The sequence below is a fragment of the Oncorhynchus kisutch genome, unplaced genomic scaffold, assembly GCF_002021735.2.
Source record: "Oncorhynchus kisutch isolate 150728-3 unplaced genomic scaffold, Okis_V2 Okis03b-Okis08b_hom, whole genome shotgun sequence".
Classification (NCBI taxonomy): domain Eukaryota; kingdom Metazoa; phylum Chordata; class Actinopteri; order Salmoniformes; family Salmonidae; genus Oncorhynchus; species Oncorhynchus kisutch.
This window is the reverse complement of record NW_022261980.1, coordinates 2144814-2157639: the sequence shown is the minus strand read 5'-3', so window position 1 is coordinate 2157639 and position 12826 is coordinate 2144814. Positions and strand designations below refer to the sequence as shown.

Here is a 12826-nt window from a genome sequence, read left to right as displayed (position 1 = left end):
TTGTTTATTTACCTACAGGTATTTGATATCGTAAGATTCATGAATATCATTTATTATAAATCACAGACAACAAATAAAACATACTATTTATTTTGTACTGTGGACAGAAAACAACATTCTTTGTACACCTTTTGCAGTTGGTATAGCACTATGATGGAATATATTCCAACGTCAATCAATTTTTTTCTGAATCAGATCTATCCTAGACAGTGACTGCTTCCAATACAAGACTCTGAATAGCAGGTGCAAGCATGTAGCATGTTGTCATATTGTTGATGCAAATTGTCCAAAAAGTCTGTGTCCCCATGATGTCTTGGACCACAAGCTGGATGCTTCCATTGGCAATGATAGAAAGACCCCAGGACTCATGCATGGTTGTCCAACATAGACTCCAGAAGTCTGGCACTGTTTGTGATAGCTGTGGTCACCACAATGAATTTAAGACCTAGAAACACCATAGAGAGAACACATTATCCACTTTTATTCAACTTGTATTTATACAGAAAATCCCAATTGAGAGCCAAGGTCTCTTTTTCAATGGTACAAAGTAATTATGTAGAACCCGCTTGACCTATATAAAACATGTATTGTAAACTATGTAGTCACCACAATAAATGTATAACCTAGGAGAAATAGAGGTAGAAATAGGGGCATGAATATATATTTCCTTAGCTCACACCCTCTACATTTTCCCTGTCAGCATTAGGATTCGAACCGGCAACCCTCTGGTTACTGGCCCACCTCTCAAGACTTCTGCTGTTCCCTACATTGGCACACTGATACATTTCTAGTACCACCACCTTCCAGAATCCCAATATAAAGCCTTCCTTACCTTTCTCTCTGCCCAGGAAGCGTAGTGCTGAGATCTCTGAGAAGGTGCACCCACCCAGGAACATGACTAGGATGATACGCTGGGAATCGGTCTTCACCCTTGCGTCTGATCCGTTACTACCTGCTGAGAGAGGGGGGGGGAGGTAGAGAGCGAGAGAAAATAAAGAACTGGAATGCTCTGCGTGTTCCCCTTTCCTCAATGGACTTTCCATTCAAAAGTGCCCTTTACATACATTTCAGTGTGAATGTCAAGCCCACTTGTCTTACCTGTGACTGCAAATTCATGTCCGTTGAGCATGCGGGTGACTTCCTCGAGCCCTGTCCAGCCATCACGCTCCAATACCTGCAGACATAGCACAAGCGGAATACTTTTTATTATATCACTAATTGAAACCACACTTCTGTCTTAGTATCCATGAGTTCATTCATATTGGAGTCCACCTACCTGTTCGATGAGTTTGCAGCTCAAAGGAATGTAGGCTCCACTGAAGATATAGGCCATGTCTCGAGGGACACGGAGGTCATACTCTTCATCTGACTTGGGCACCTTGATATAGATATAGTAAGGACATCCGGTTTCATTGCAATACTGTTTGGTTATGGAGATAATTTAGGGCAGTGTTTCCCAAACTATATATAAAGAAAATCGCTCTTGGTTCTTAGAACCAGGGTTTTGTCAGAAACCTCCGGTAGCCATTAGATACCGTTGTAATAAACAGAGAGGTTTCTGTTTTCTTCCTACAAATGTGGCTCAATCTTTTAAATGGTTCAAGATACAAAATATTATGACCCCATTACTGTAAGATTAGACTCTCAGGAACACGTATGTATCTTCTGTTCCTTCTGTTTCCCTCCACAATGCCCACAAGCCACGCAGGACTCATTAACACAGACTGGACAAGACCAGGCACTAAATCAAACTGAAGATCAAGCAACATTATTGTCTGATGATCTTCTGAACTTATACCTTTCCTGGTGCATTTTAGTCACTTCAAACCATATTTCCTTCAGATTGAAATACTGACAAAAGTACAGTCAGACTGATTTATAATAGACTGTCATAGCCTAAATGTAAACATTTGCCGTTGATAACATCAGTTTTTTAACATGGTGGAGTCAACTTTTTATTTATGTCAAAAACGGGTCGCAGCCAAAATCGTTTGTGGACCCTGTTTTATGGTGAGTTTCCTGTCCATTTCCCAGCCTAGTCCTGAACTAAAAACACAGTTTCCTGTCCATTTCCCAGCCTAGTCCTGAACTAAAAACACAGTTTCCTGTCCATTTCCCAGCCTAGTCCTGAACTAAAAACACAGTTTCCTGGCCATTTCCCAGCCTAGTCATGAACTAAAAACACAGTTTCCTGGCCATTTCCCAGCCTAGTCCTGAACTAAAAACAATGTTTCCTGGCCATTTCCCAGCCTAGTCCTGAACTAAAAACACAGTTTCCTGGCCATTTCTCAGCCTAGTCCTGAACTAAAAACAACGTTTCCTGGCCATTTCCCAGCCTAGTCCTGAACTAAAAACGAAGTTTCATGGAGAATCCAGGATTAGGCTTAATCTGTGTACACGAATCCGCCCTATAATGTTTAGTGAAATTTCATGAAGTTAAAGTAACTCAATACATGGGTATGTTTTTAATATGGTAATTGCTTTGTTAATTAAATTAAAAGACTACATACCAGATTGAGCCTCCTGCCCAAGGCACGGAAATTGCTCTTCTTGGCCAGGGAGGAGAAGGCATCAGTCAGCTTTCCTAAAATAGAACATGTTGAAAGGTTCAAGTGCTGATATTTTGCAGAGCATCTTGTCATTGTCAGGACTCTAAAGTACAGTATATCTATCATGTATATTTTGTGGGTAGTAGTAGTCTCAAAAATTTAAATCACTGTACCCTCACTTGGTTCAGATCAGTCAGTCTCTCACTATTCTTAATTAGCTTAATTTCCTTATCCCAATTCCTTATTACAATGACTTGACAGGTTAAAGAAACCTATTCAGACACTTCATCAACTAGTGGTGGTCACTCAGGAAAGGAAACGAGGAGAAAAACAAAGTAGTTTTATACAGTAACGGTATTGGGACCCAGTCTGTATTAAATATAGTAACGGTATTGGGACCCAGCCTGTATTAAATACAGTAAAGGTATTGGGACCCAGCCTGTATTAAATACAGTAACGGTATTGGGACCCAGCCTGTATTAAATACAGTAACGGTATTGGTACCCAGCCTGTATTAAATACAGTAACGGTATTGGGACCAGCCTGTATCTGACCTGCGGTTTTGTCGTTGACCAGTTTGCCCACTCTGCTCTCCATGACAGTGAGGGTCTCTCCAGGCTGCTGCTCCACCAGCAGGCCTAGCTGCTTCAGGTTGGAAAACGTCAGTAGGTGTTCAATGCCATAACTCTGAGAGAGGAAATAGGACATAGAACTATATATCAAGGAAAAGGCTCCAACAAAACAACAATGGAAATACAAAGATACAGAATGAATCCAGTCTAAATGCACATTACACTGACAATGTTACACAGTAACACACTAGCGGGCAAAATTTGGTCTGGGATGTCATAATTTTGTGGTTGTAAAATGGTTGGTTGTATAGACGTCTTTTTTCCTGACAACGTCAAGATATCTGGGACTGGGAGAGGTCATATTTTTCTGGTCACTACATTTTTTTTCCTCTTCCAACTAGTACATGACATGACCATGACATCACAAAAGATGTCAGCCTGATATCATTGCAACCAGTTTTTCCCAACCAGTGCTATATATAATTTAAAACAATACCTATGATACCAGAACCCACCTGTAGAAACTGGTTTTTTAATGACCGATAATCTTTGGGAAGGAGGCCTGAAAGAAAATATAAACAGCTGATTTAAAAGGACTAAGAATCTTACCATGAGATCAATTATATTTTCATGTGTTTGGTTAAAAAACATCTCTGTGAAGTCTCACCGTTTTCTGTGAGAGACAGCAGACAAAGGAGTCTCATACTTTCCACCATAGAGACCTATAAGGTGGATGATAACACAATAAGGTGGATGATAACACAATAAGGTGGACAATAGCTTCTTCCAGGTTTACAGTTTGATGTGGTTGGAGAGAATAATTATAATTATAAAGCAACAATTATGTGCCAGGATGATTGATGAACACAACCTGTAATATAAATCTTATTGGGCCGATTTAGCACTATGATTACCTCTATGCATGTAGCATTCATAGAAATATAATGAATAGAACGGGTTTGGAGGCTCTACCCCTGGCAATTTGACTGGTAAACTCATGGGTACACTCAGAATGGCTGCCAGTCCACAACATTATGACATCATTGACTTGAATGGAGACGCCCTTTCTATTCATTATATTTCTATAGTACCATTATCTTCCAGACAATCTCACCTGTCTATTGATATGCTCCTCTATGTAGGAAATACATTCACGGATTTCAAACCCCTCCAGTAAGGCTGTCGGGTGGAGAAATAAGTATCAGTTATTATGCAATGCAGGAAATGGGATTCATATGGGGAAAAAGCATATGCCTCAAAGTACAGTATAGCCTATGTAATGTAATATTACAGTGCTCTGTCTTCAACAGCTCTTGGAAGTCCTGCTTCGTTTTCTTCTTCATCATCGACTCACTGGCACCAATATCTGAAGAGAGACATGTCTTTTAAAGGGATACTTCAGGATTTTTGCAATGAAACCCTTTATCTACTTCCTCACAGTCTGATGAACTCATGGATACCATTTGTATGTCTCTACATCCAGTATGAAGGAAGTTAGAGGTAGTTTTTCGAGCTAATGTTAACTAGTGTTAGCGCAATGACTGAAAGTCTGGTATCTAATAGCATACTAGCAGTTACCATAGACTTCCATTCATTCATAGGATCCTGTGTGGTGCAGAGGTCTAAGGCTGCATCGCAGTGCTAGAGGCGTCACTACAGACCCGGGTTCGATCCCAGGCTGTATCACAACCGGCCGTGACCAGGAGTCCCATAGGGCGGCACACAATTGGCCCAGCGTCGTCCGGGTTAGGGGAGGGTTTGGCCGGGGTAGCCCGTCATTGTAAATAAGAATTTGTTCTTAACTGACTTGCCAAGTTAAATAAAAACAAAAAATAAATTGCGCTAACACCAGTTAACAACTTCCTTCAAAATGCACACAGACATAAAAATGGTCTCAACCAATTCATTTGACTCTGGGGAAGTAGAGACTCAATACTCACGCAGACTGAGGAGCCGATGCTCCTGTTTTAACCCTTTCAGCTCCTCCGACACAAACGTCTTCATCTGTTTAATGTCCATTCCACTACGCTTCTGTAATGACAGAGACAGTGAGATGAATAATCGTCAAACATGAACTTCTACTCTTTGATGTAAAGAAAGCTCTAAGAGGACATTTAAGACAAATATTATCCATCCACACAAGGCAACACTTCACCAGGGGGGAATTGTTGGAAATTATAAATGTGCTGTCAATCAGCTTACCATACCTAGCAAATAAAGGTAAACAAATCAATTGGAAGCACAAAGGCCCATATAGATGTAAATGTGGTCAGAATGAAACACTCACATCATATGCAGTCTGGAGGTTTCGGGCCTTTTGACTTAGGAAGCCAAACACCTGGGAGAAATGCTCGTTCCTGATCTCATTAAAAACCTGAGATAGAAGCACGCACAAATTCCAGTGAGACTGTCATCCTTAAACCAGTGATGGGGAAATGATATCAATTCAACCGTGTTATACTTCTAAAAGGCCAACCTTATCTTGAGAGTTTAGCATCACTTTTATACTCTTGTCAGAGGAGGTGACATCTGGACAAAACTCCACACATCCTATAGGACAAAGAGATGGATTAGAATTCCATACAGACAATGGACATGCAATAAGATCTTAATGCCATTTTATGCATTGTAACTGTAATGGTATACAGCAATAAGAGGCTTCAGTGTGTGTGGTCCTTGACTAGGACACAATATATAAAGAACACATTATTTGCGGTATAGCTATTTCAAAGTAGAGACTGTAATCAGAGCAAATATCATTGCTTACCACATTTAATTCTGAAAATATCATCGACAAGTCCTTCATAGACAACCTGGGAACACAGAGGAGTCACAAGGTCCACATCTGCAAAGAGAATGAGAGAAAACATTAGTATGATATCAGCTATTATTATGACAAGTATCACCCTATTGTTATACTTAAAGGAGAATTCCATTCCAAATCCACATTTTCATACGTTAGTCTGTGAGAATGAATAACAACATTATCCAATAGCATATTTAAAATGTCAAAAAATTAGAGCAACAAATAAGACAAACGTCACAACTGCCGTGATTCACAGTTCAAGAAAGATCTACCTCTGTCAATGAGAAACACATTTCCGATCTCCGCTTGACGCGCTCTCTGTTCCCCCTCCTCCACCTGCTCCCTCCACGATTCATACGCCATCTGAACCGGGCAAGAGACCAGACATACTGTTAACACATACTCTATGAATCTCATCTAAATCATGGTGTTTGAAAATCTAAATCATCTGTACCGGTGCTGATTTCTGACTGTGTCTGCATTCAACAACATACAGCTCTACCTTGATGAACAAGACAAAGACTGGTTGGCTGAAACATAAACAGACTGGCACCCATAGTAAATCATTCATTCAGTACCATCTAGAATCATAATCCCAGATGTATTTTAGCTTTGTTTTAATTCAGTATACAAGGCAGCTAAACGCTGAATTGCGGTATACAAAAGTACATTAAAGAGTGTTGATGTACTGAGCTGATCTTACCTTGGAGCATCGTCCGATCCCATACACCTTAGAGAAGGGGCCGTAGACAGAGTGTAGGAGATGCAGGGCACTACCCGCTGTTCTCACCCAGCGCTGGTCTCCCTCCTGTGGACACACAGGTCATGCTTGTTAGCAAAATAATTTGCACTATGAATATAACCACGCTAGTCCCAGTACTAGGTTGTTAGTTATATGCCAAAATGTGTTACTAATTTGATATTACACTGTACCTGCTTATGTAACTACATGTAAATACATAATTTTTGCATCATAAAGTGGGACTGATATTCCTAAATACAGCTCCCATCAGCACTACTGTCTATCATTACCAAGAAGTAGTCTCTGAAGAATTCCGGAAGCTCCAAGCTAATGATGTCATCGTCCAGGGGCAGGAGGTAGAATGACCACTCGTCAGTAGTCACATCTTCACAAGGGAGTGAAAAAGTGTCTGTTAACATTCAAACATCTGGAATAGCACAATATGAATATGAAATATCAAAAGACACCTACCACCAAAGATTCCCTGCTCCTCCAAAAGGTTCTCGCATGCATAAAACTGGAAGAGACACGGAAAGCGAGAGAAGAATGAGCAAAGAAAACAAATAATTGTTTTATTGCAGAGAGTATACAATAACTACATAATAATCACCTTCTGAGGGCTAAATATGATCTTGTATCTTCTGAATCTCCCAAATGCTTTGTCTGCATTGACCACATCTGGAAAAAGAAACCAATTTGTCAGTGGATATAAGAAACAGCCACGAACCGTCCTGTATAACTGCCCGTACAAACCACCTGGGAAACAGCACTCTACTCACTGCTGTCAGACTGTATAATAACTCTACCTCTTTAATGGTTTCCCCCCTCAATTTTTTGTTTGTTAAACAATCACATTTTAATATTTCAATTCCCATTCTAAAAAATGTCCTGTAATGTTTCAAGTGTTCTGTATTCTATTTATGTAATGTATTATGTGTTATGTATTTAAATGAGTGTTTTGCAATTATTAGTCATGTAAATTTGGCATTTCTTCAGTTTATCTGTGAGCAAGAATAAATCAAACTCATAACAGAGTGATTTCCCTCATTGTCTTCCCGATCAAGGACATTAAATCAGAAGCCTTTGTTTGCACAGTAACACAACGTACTCCAGAAGCACTGTCGATAATACCACTGATCCAGAAAAGACAAGGCATTTCAAAGTCTGGGACGACAGTAATACAGTCATTCATTTCTCCGGAAGGGAATAGCGTTGCTAACTTAATCTTTCACTGCATTGGCATCCCAAGAATTACACTTTAATGAAATACAATATGAATCAGCTGATTTTCAATATCAGGGTGCCACCATTCCACTTACCACATATCCACTTGACAGTTTTTATTCTTGGACGGATCAGGAAGCATAGTCTGTCAAGGAAGGCACATTATTAAGGATATGTTACAACATTGTTATGGCTGTGTTACAACATTGTTATGGCTGTGTTACAACATTGTTATGGCTGTGTTACAACATTGTTATGGCTGTGTTACAACATTGTTATGGCTGTGTTACAACATTGTTATGGCTGTGTTACAACATTGTTATGGCTGTGTTACAACATTGTTATGGCTGTGTTACAACATTGTTATGGCTGTGTTACAACATTGTTATGGCTGTGTTACAACATTGTTATGGCTGTGTTACAACATTGTTATGGCAGTGTTACAACATTGTTATGGCTGTGTTACAACATTGTTATGGCGGTGTTACAACATTGTTATGGCAGTGTTACAACATTGTTATGGCTGTGTTACAACATTGTTATGGCGGTGTTACAACATTGTTATGGCGGTGTTACAACATTGTTATGGCTGTGTTACAACATTGTTATGGCTGTGTTACAACATTGTTATGGCTGTGTTACAACATTGTTATGGCTGTGTTACAACATTGTTATGGCAGTGTTACAACATTGTTATGGCAGTGTTACAACATTGTTATGGCAGTGTTACAACATTGTTATGGCTGTGTTACAACATTGTTATGGCGGTGTTACAACATTGTTATGGCAGTGTTACAACATTGTTATGGTTGTGTTACAACATTGGTATGGCTGTGTTACAACATTGTTATGGCTGTGTTACAACATTGTTATGGCTGTGTTACAACATTATTATGGCGGTGTTACAACATTGTTATGGCTGTGTTACAACATTGTTATGGCGGTGTTACAACATTGTTATGGCTGTGTTACAACATTATTATGGCTGTGTTACAACATTGTTATGGCTGTGTTACAACATTGTTATGGCTGTGTTACAACATTGTTATGGCTGTGTTACAACATTGTTATGGCTGTGTTACAACATTGTTATGGCTGTGTTACAACATTGTTATGGCGGTGTTACAACATTGTTATGGCGGTGTTACAACATTGTTATGGCGGTGTTACAACATTGTTATGGCGGTGTTACAACATTGTTATGGCGGTGTTACAACATTGTTATGGCGGTGTTACAACATTGTTATGGCGGTGTTACAACATTGTTATGGCGGTGTTACAACATTGTTATGGCGGTGTTACAACATTGTTATGGCGGTGTTACAACATTGTTATGTCTGTGTTACAACATTGTTATGGCGGTGTTACAACATTGTTATGGCGGTGTTACAACATTGTTATGGCGGTGTTACAACATTGTTATGGCGGTGTTACAACATTGTTATGTCTGTGTTACAACATTGTTATGGCGGTGTTACAACATTGTTATGGCGGTGTCACAACATTGTTATGGCGGTGTTACAACATTGTTATGGCGGTGTTACAACATTGTTATGGCGCTGATACTTGTTCCTCCACGACAATAAAGGAGAAGCGGATCTATGGAACTACAATCGGATTTGCTACTTACTGATCTGAGGTGCTGACAATGGGTTTGTGTTCCACTTTGTAAAGCTTGTCCACATCATGTTGCTACAAGGAGAAGGGTGACAAAGATTGTATAGGACTGAACCTCATTGTAACCTGGTAAACTGATATATGTAAGGACAGGCAATCAATATGGTATACAGCAATATTCAGAAACATAACAATGACATGTACCTTTAGTGTTGTGACATTAGCAATGCGGTCCAGGGGGCTCATCAAATCTGCCTCAATGAACAGGTCCTTCCTCCCAGGTAGCTTTAAACCAGGGGAGTAAAAATGCAGTATGATGATGATGAGGATGATGAATATATCTAATCAATCCCCAGAAGAGGAATTTAGGATTGCTACCAGCAGTAGAGACTAATATACATTACAGAGACATAGAGGGACAGTTTCCCAGACACAGATGAAGCCTATAGAATCTCAATTGAAACAGATGTTTAGTCCAGGACCAGGACTGTCTGGGAAACTGACCCAGGCTTTACAACTTTAATAGGATCCATGACTTGTGTGAGTACTTGTGGATACTGAGACACAAGACAATTGATAACCTGAGTGGGGGGAAGATGAGTGGAGTAGTCCTACCTGTTCCAGTAGGTAAATGAGCTGGTCCCTGGCCAGCCTCTTGAGCAGAGAGAAGTCAGGGAGCTCAGGGGCATCTCTCCTGACACTGTGAGCCATGGGGCCTGAGGTGGAACAGAGTGACACACCTGCCCAACCATTCACCTCCCTGGAAAATACAATCCAGCTGTGATGGGCTACCCACTGGGCACACTCTAATTGAAATAATACTGTTTCCACGTCATTTCAATTAAATTAAGTTGAACCAAAGTGGAATAGACATTGAATTGACTTCTTTGCAGAGTGGGTAGCTTCACAATGACAACGAGCTAGCTAACGTTAGCCACCTAGCTAGAATTCACTAGTAATATATTGTACGTTTAGCAAATTCCTAAAATATAATATTAATTATAATTTGTCAAATATCATACGAAATGGTTGATGGACATCCACAAATTAATGCATACCATACGAAATATAACATATCATACAAAATGGAATGTCTCGGATTTAAATACAAAATAATAAGAAATGATCTGAGACCAGGTGCCCTTACACACACACACACACACACACACACACACACACACAGCAGTGGGCTCTGTCTATTGTGCTGACAGTGCAGTAGAGATACAGATTTTGTGCCAACCTGTCACTCAATCGTAAAAAAATATTTTTATATAGAGACATTACAACAAAAACTGAAGGGGCACAAGTTTCAAATGAGGGGGCTAATCCTTTTGGCTAATCGTGGAACCGGGCCAGCTACAGTATAGTGTATATTTTTTATTTGAAAAAATTATTTCTCACTGAAATGAAATATACGTTTCGAAAACCGGGTTGAACGCGATTATTATTTACTTATCTAAACGTTAAAACAGAGCGTCGCATTTTTGTTTACATTGAGACAAATGCGGGTGTAACACCTGAAACCCAACATACAGAGAAGAGTTTTCGAGAGCTAACGTTAGCATACTGTAGTTATCAGCTGATTTAGTAGTCACACCATGATTAACTGTATATGGCAATAAGGACGACGTCAGTCATTAAAACCAAATGTATATACCGTCAATGTATAGGTTATTGGACGATTTAGACGATTTAAAAATGTAAAATAAACCTAAAATGCTCTATCAATTTTAGCTAGCTATGTACATTACCTTGGTTTGTTTCCGGATGTGCGGATGGGATGTTGCGAATCTTTGTTTCACTACGAACAAGTAAATAGAGGGCACCGTATCTCAAGACATGACTAGAGAGATAAACTGTTGGAGAACTGTACGTAGTCAATGCACTTTGCTGTTTACAGTATGCAACTTGCTACTATGAGTTCAGATTCGGTTATATTGTTGCAGACGGTGACATTTTCTGCTGAAAACCACCAAGATCAACGGACTAAAGACCCCAAAGAAACTAACTATCCAATAGGTACCGTAGCCTCTCCCTATTACCTATCAATGATGTAGCTATATAAAAATCATTGGTACTAATGTGGTGGAAAAGTGGATTTTTTTAAAGCAAATACCAAGTTGGCAGCATCCAGCACTCACCATGTTTCTTTCCTTTATCCTGAAGATCCTCTTTTGACCATTTAGATGCACCAGGTCCCTAGCAGAGCAAACCTTCCTCATCTTAATTCTAACATCATCACCCGTCTCCATCATAACCATGTTCTCTTCTTTGTTGTCAATGATATGTTTACAGGTGTGGACCAAAGACTCAAAAGAAAGGAAAACAAACACAAAACACAAAGGAGAGGACGAAAGTGGCTGGCTGTCAAGTCACCGTCATTCACCTACCTCGTCACCTGCGGCAGGTCCATGAGTGGGGCAGAGAGGAGGCCCAGTCTGCAGTCAACACATTCGGTCTCGGAGCACCAAGCAGACATGGTGACAGCAGCAGCAAGGTTAAAAACAACCATCACTCCAGGCCTTGCCCCATGACAGGCTGTCATGAAGTGGTCAAAAGACTGCCAGCCCACCTGAGAAAGCAACACAAGCTTGAAAAGAACTCTCATCTATACAGAGAGCTTCTTACAGCGTCACAGAAGAGAAGGCCAAATGTCAATGAATTAATTTTATGATGTTTACTGTGAATAATTATTCTAGCTGATGTATTGAAGTTGAATGAGAAATATGTAATTGAATTAGGACATGATTGAACAAGACAATATTTGGGAAAGGAATAAAGAATGCGCTTAAAGAACGCGCTTAAAGAACTGCCACACAGCTCGACTAACTTCGATGTCCGTTTTCCTTTATCTACAGCAGGCCGACTCAGACACCCTTTCTGAGGCTTGTAACAGATACAGCATAGAAAGACCAGCATCAATTCATATCCAAAGTGGTCACACTCATTTACACACAGACCTTTTTGTAGGATGTAAACCTTATGTATGTCCAGTAGTGTAAAGTACTTTAGTAAAAATACTTTAAAGTACTACTTAAGTAGTTTTTGGGGTATCTGTACTTAACTTTATTATTTATATTTTTGAAAACTTTTACTCCACTACATTTCCCTGACACCCAAAAGTACTCGTTACATTTTGAATGCTTAGCAGGACAGGAAAATTGTCTAATTCACACACTAATCAAGAGAACCTCCTTGGTCATCCCTACTGCCTCTGATCTGGCAGACTCACTAAACACAAATGCTTAGTTTGTAAATGATGTCTGACTGTTGAAGTGTGTCCCTGGCTTTCCGTATAAAAAACATTTTAAAAACA

General features: G+C 39.8%; 1 protein-coding gene and 1 long non-coding RNA gene across 3 annotated transcripts; one reads left to right on the top strand and one right to left on the bottom strand.

Moving 5' to 3' along the window:
- Positions 1–74: 74 nt before the first annotated feature.
- On the bottom strand, positions 75–11369 carry vps33b (VPS33B late endosome and lysosome associated). Of its 2 annotated transcripts, none has more exons than XM_020473005.2 (24): positions 11262–11369; positions 10126–10270; positions 9715–9795; positions 9524–9585; positions 7989–8038; positions 7280–7347; positions 7141–7186; positions 6960–7054; positions 6631–6735; positions 6200–6290; positions 5889–5966; positions 5598–5671; positions 5409–5495; positions 5062–5152; positions 4413–4487; positions 4236–4300; positions 3789–3843; positions 3637–3683; positions 3104–3236; positions 2511–2584; positions 1277–1378; positions 1099–1174; positions 833–955; positions 75–445 (listed from the first exon to the last, which is right to left on the bottom strand). In XM_020473005.2, the coding sequence occupies exons 2-24, from the start codon at positions 10219–10221 to the stop codon at positions 366–368; spliced, it is 1854 nt and encodes a 617-aa protein (XP_020328594.1). In that variant the 5' UTR covers positions 10222–10270; positions 11262–11369; the 3' UTR covers positions 75–365. The 2 variants fall into 2 exon arrangements, with proteins under 2 accessions (XP_020328594.1, XP_031668309.1); XM_031812449.1 differs by having other exon boundaries at positions 833–952.
- Positions 10666–12826, top strand: LOC116359594 (uncharacterized). Its single transcript, XR_004206704.1, has 2 exons — positions 10666–11529; positions 11806–12826. It is a non-coding gene; the product is annotated as an uncharacterized LOC116359594 (long non-coding RNA).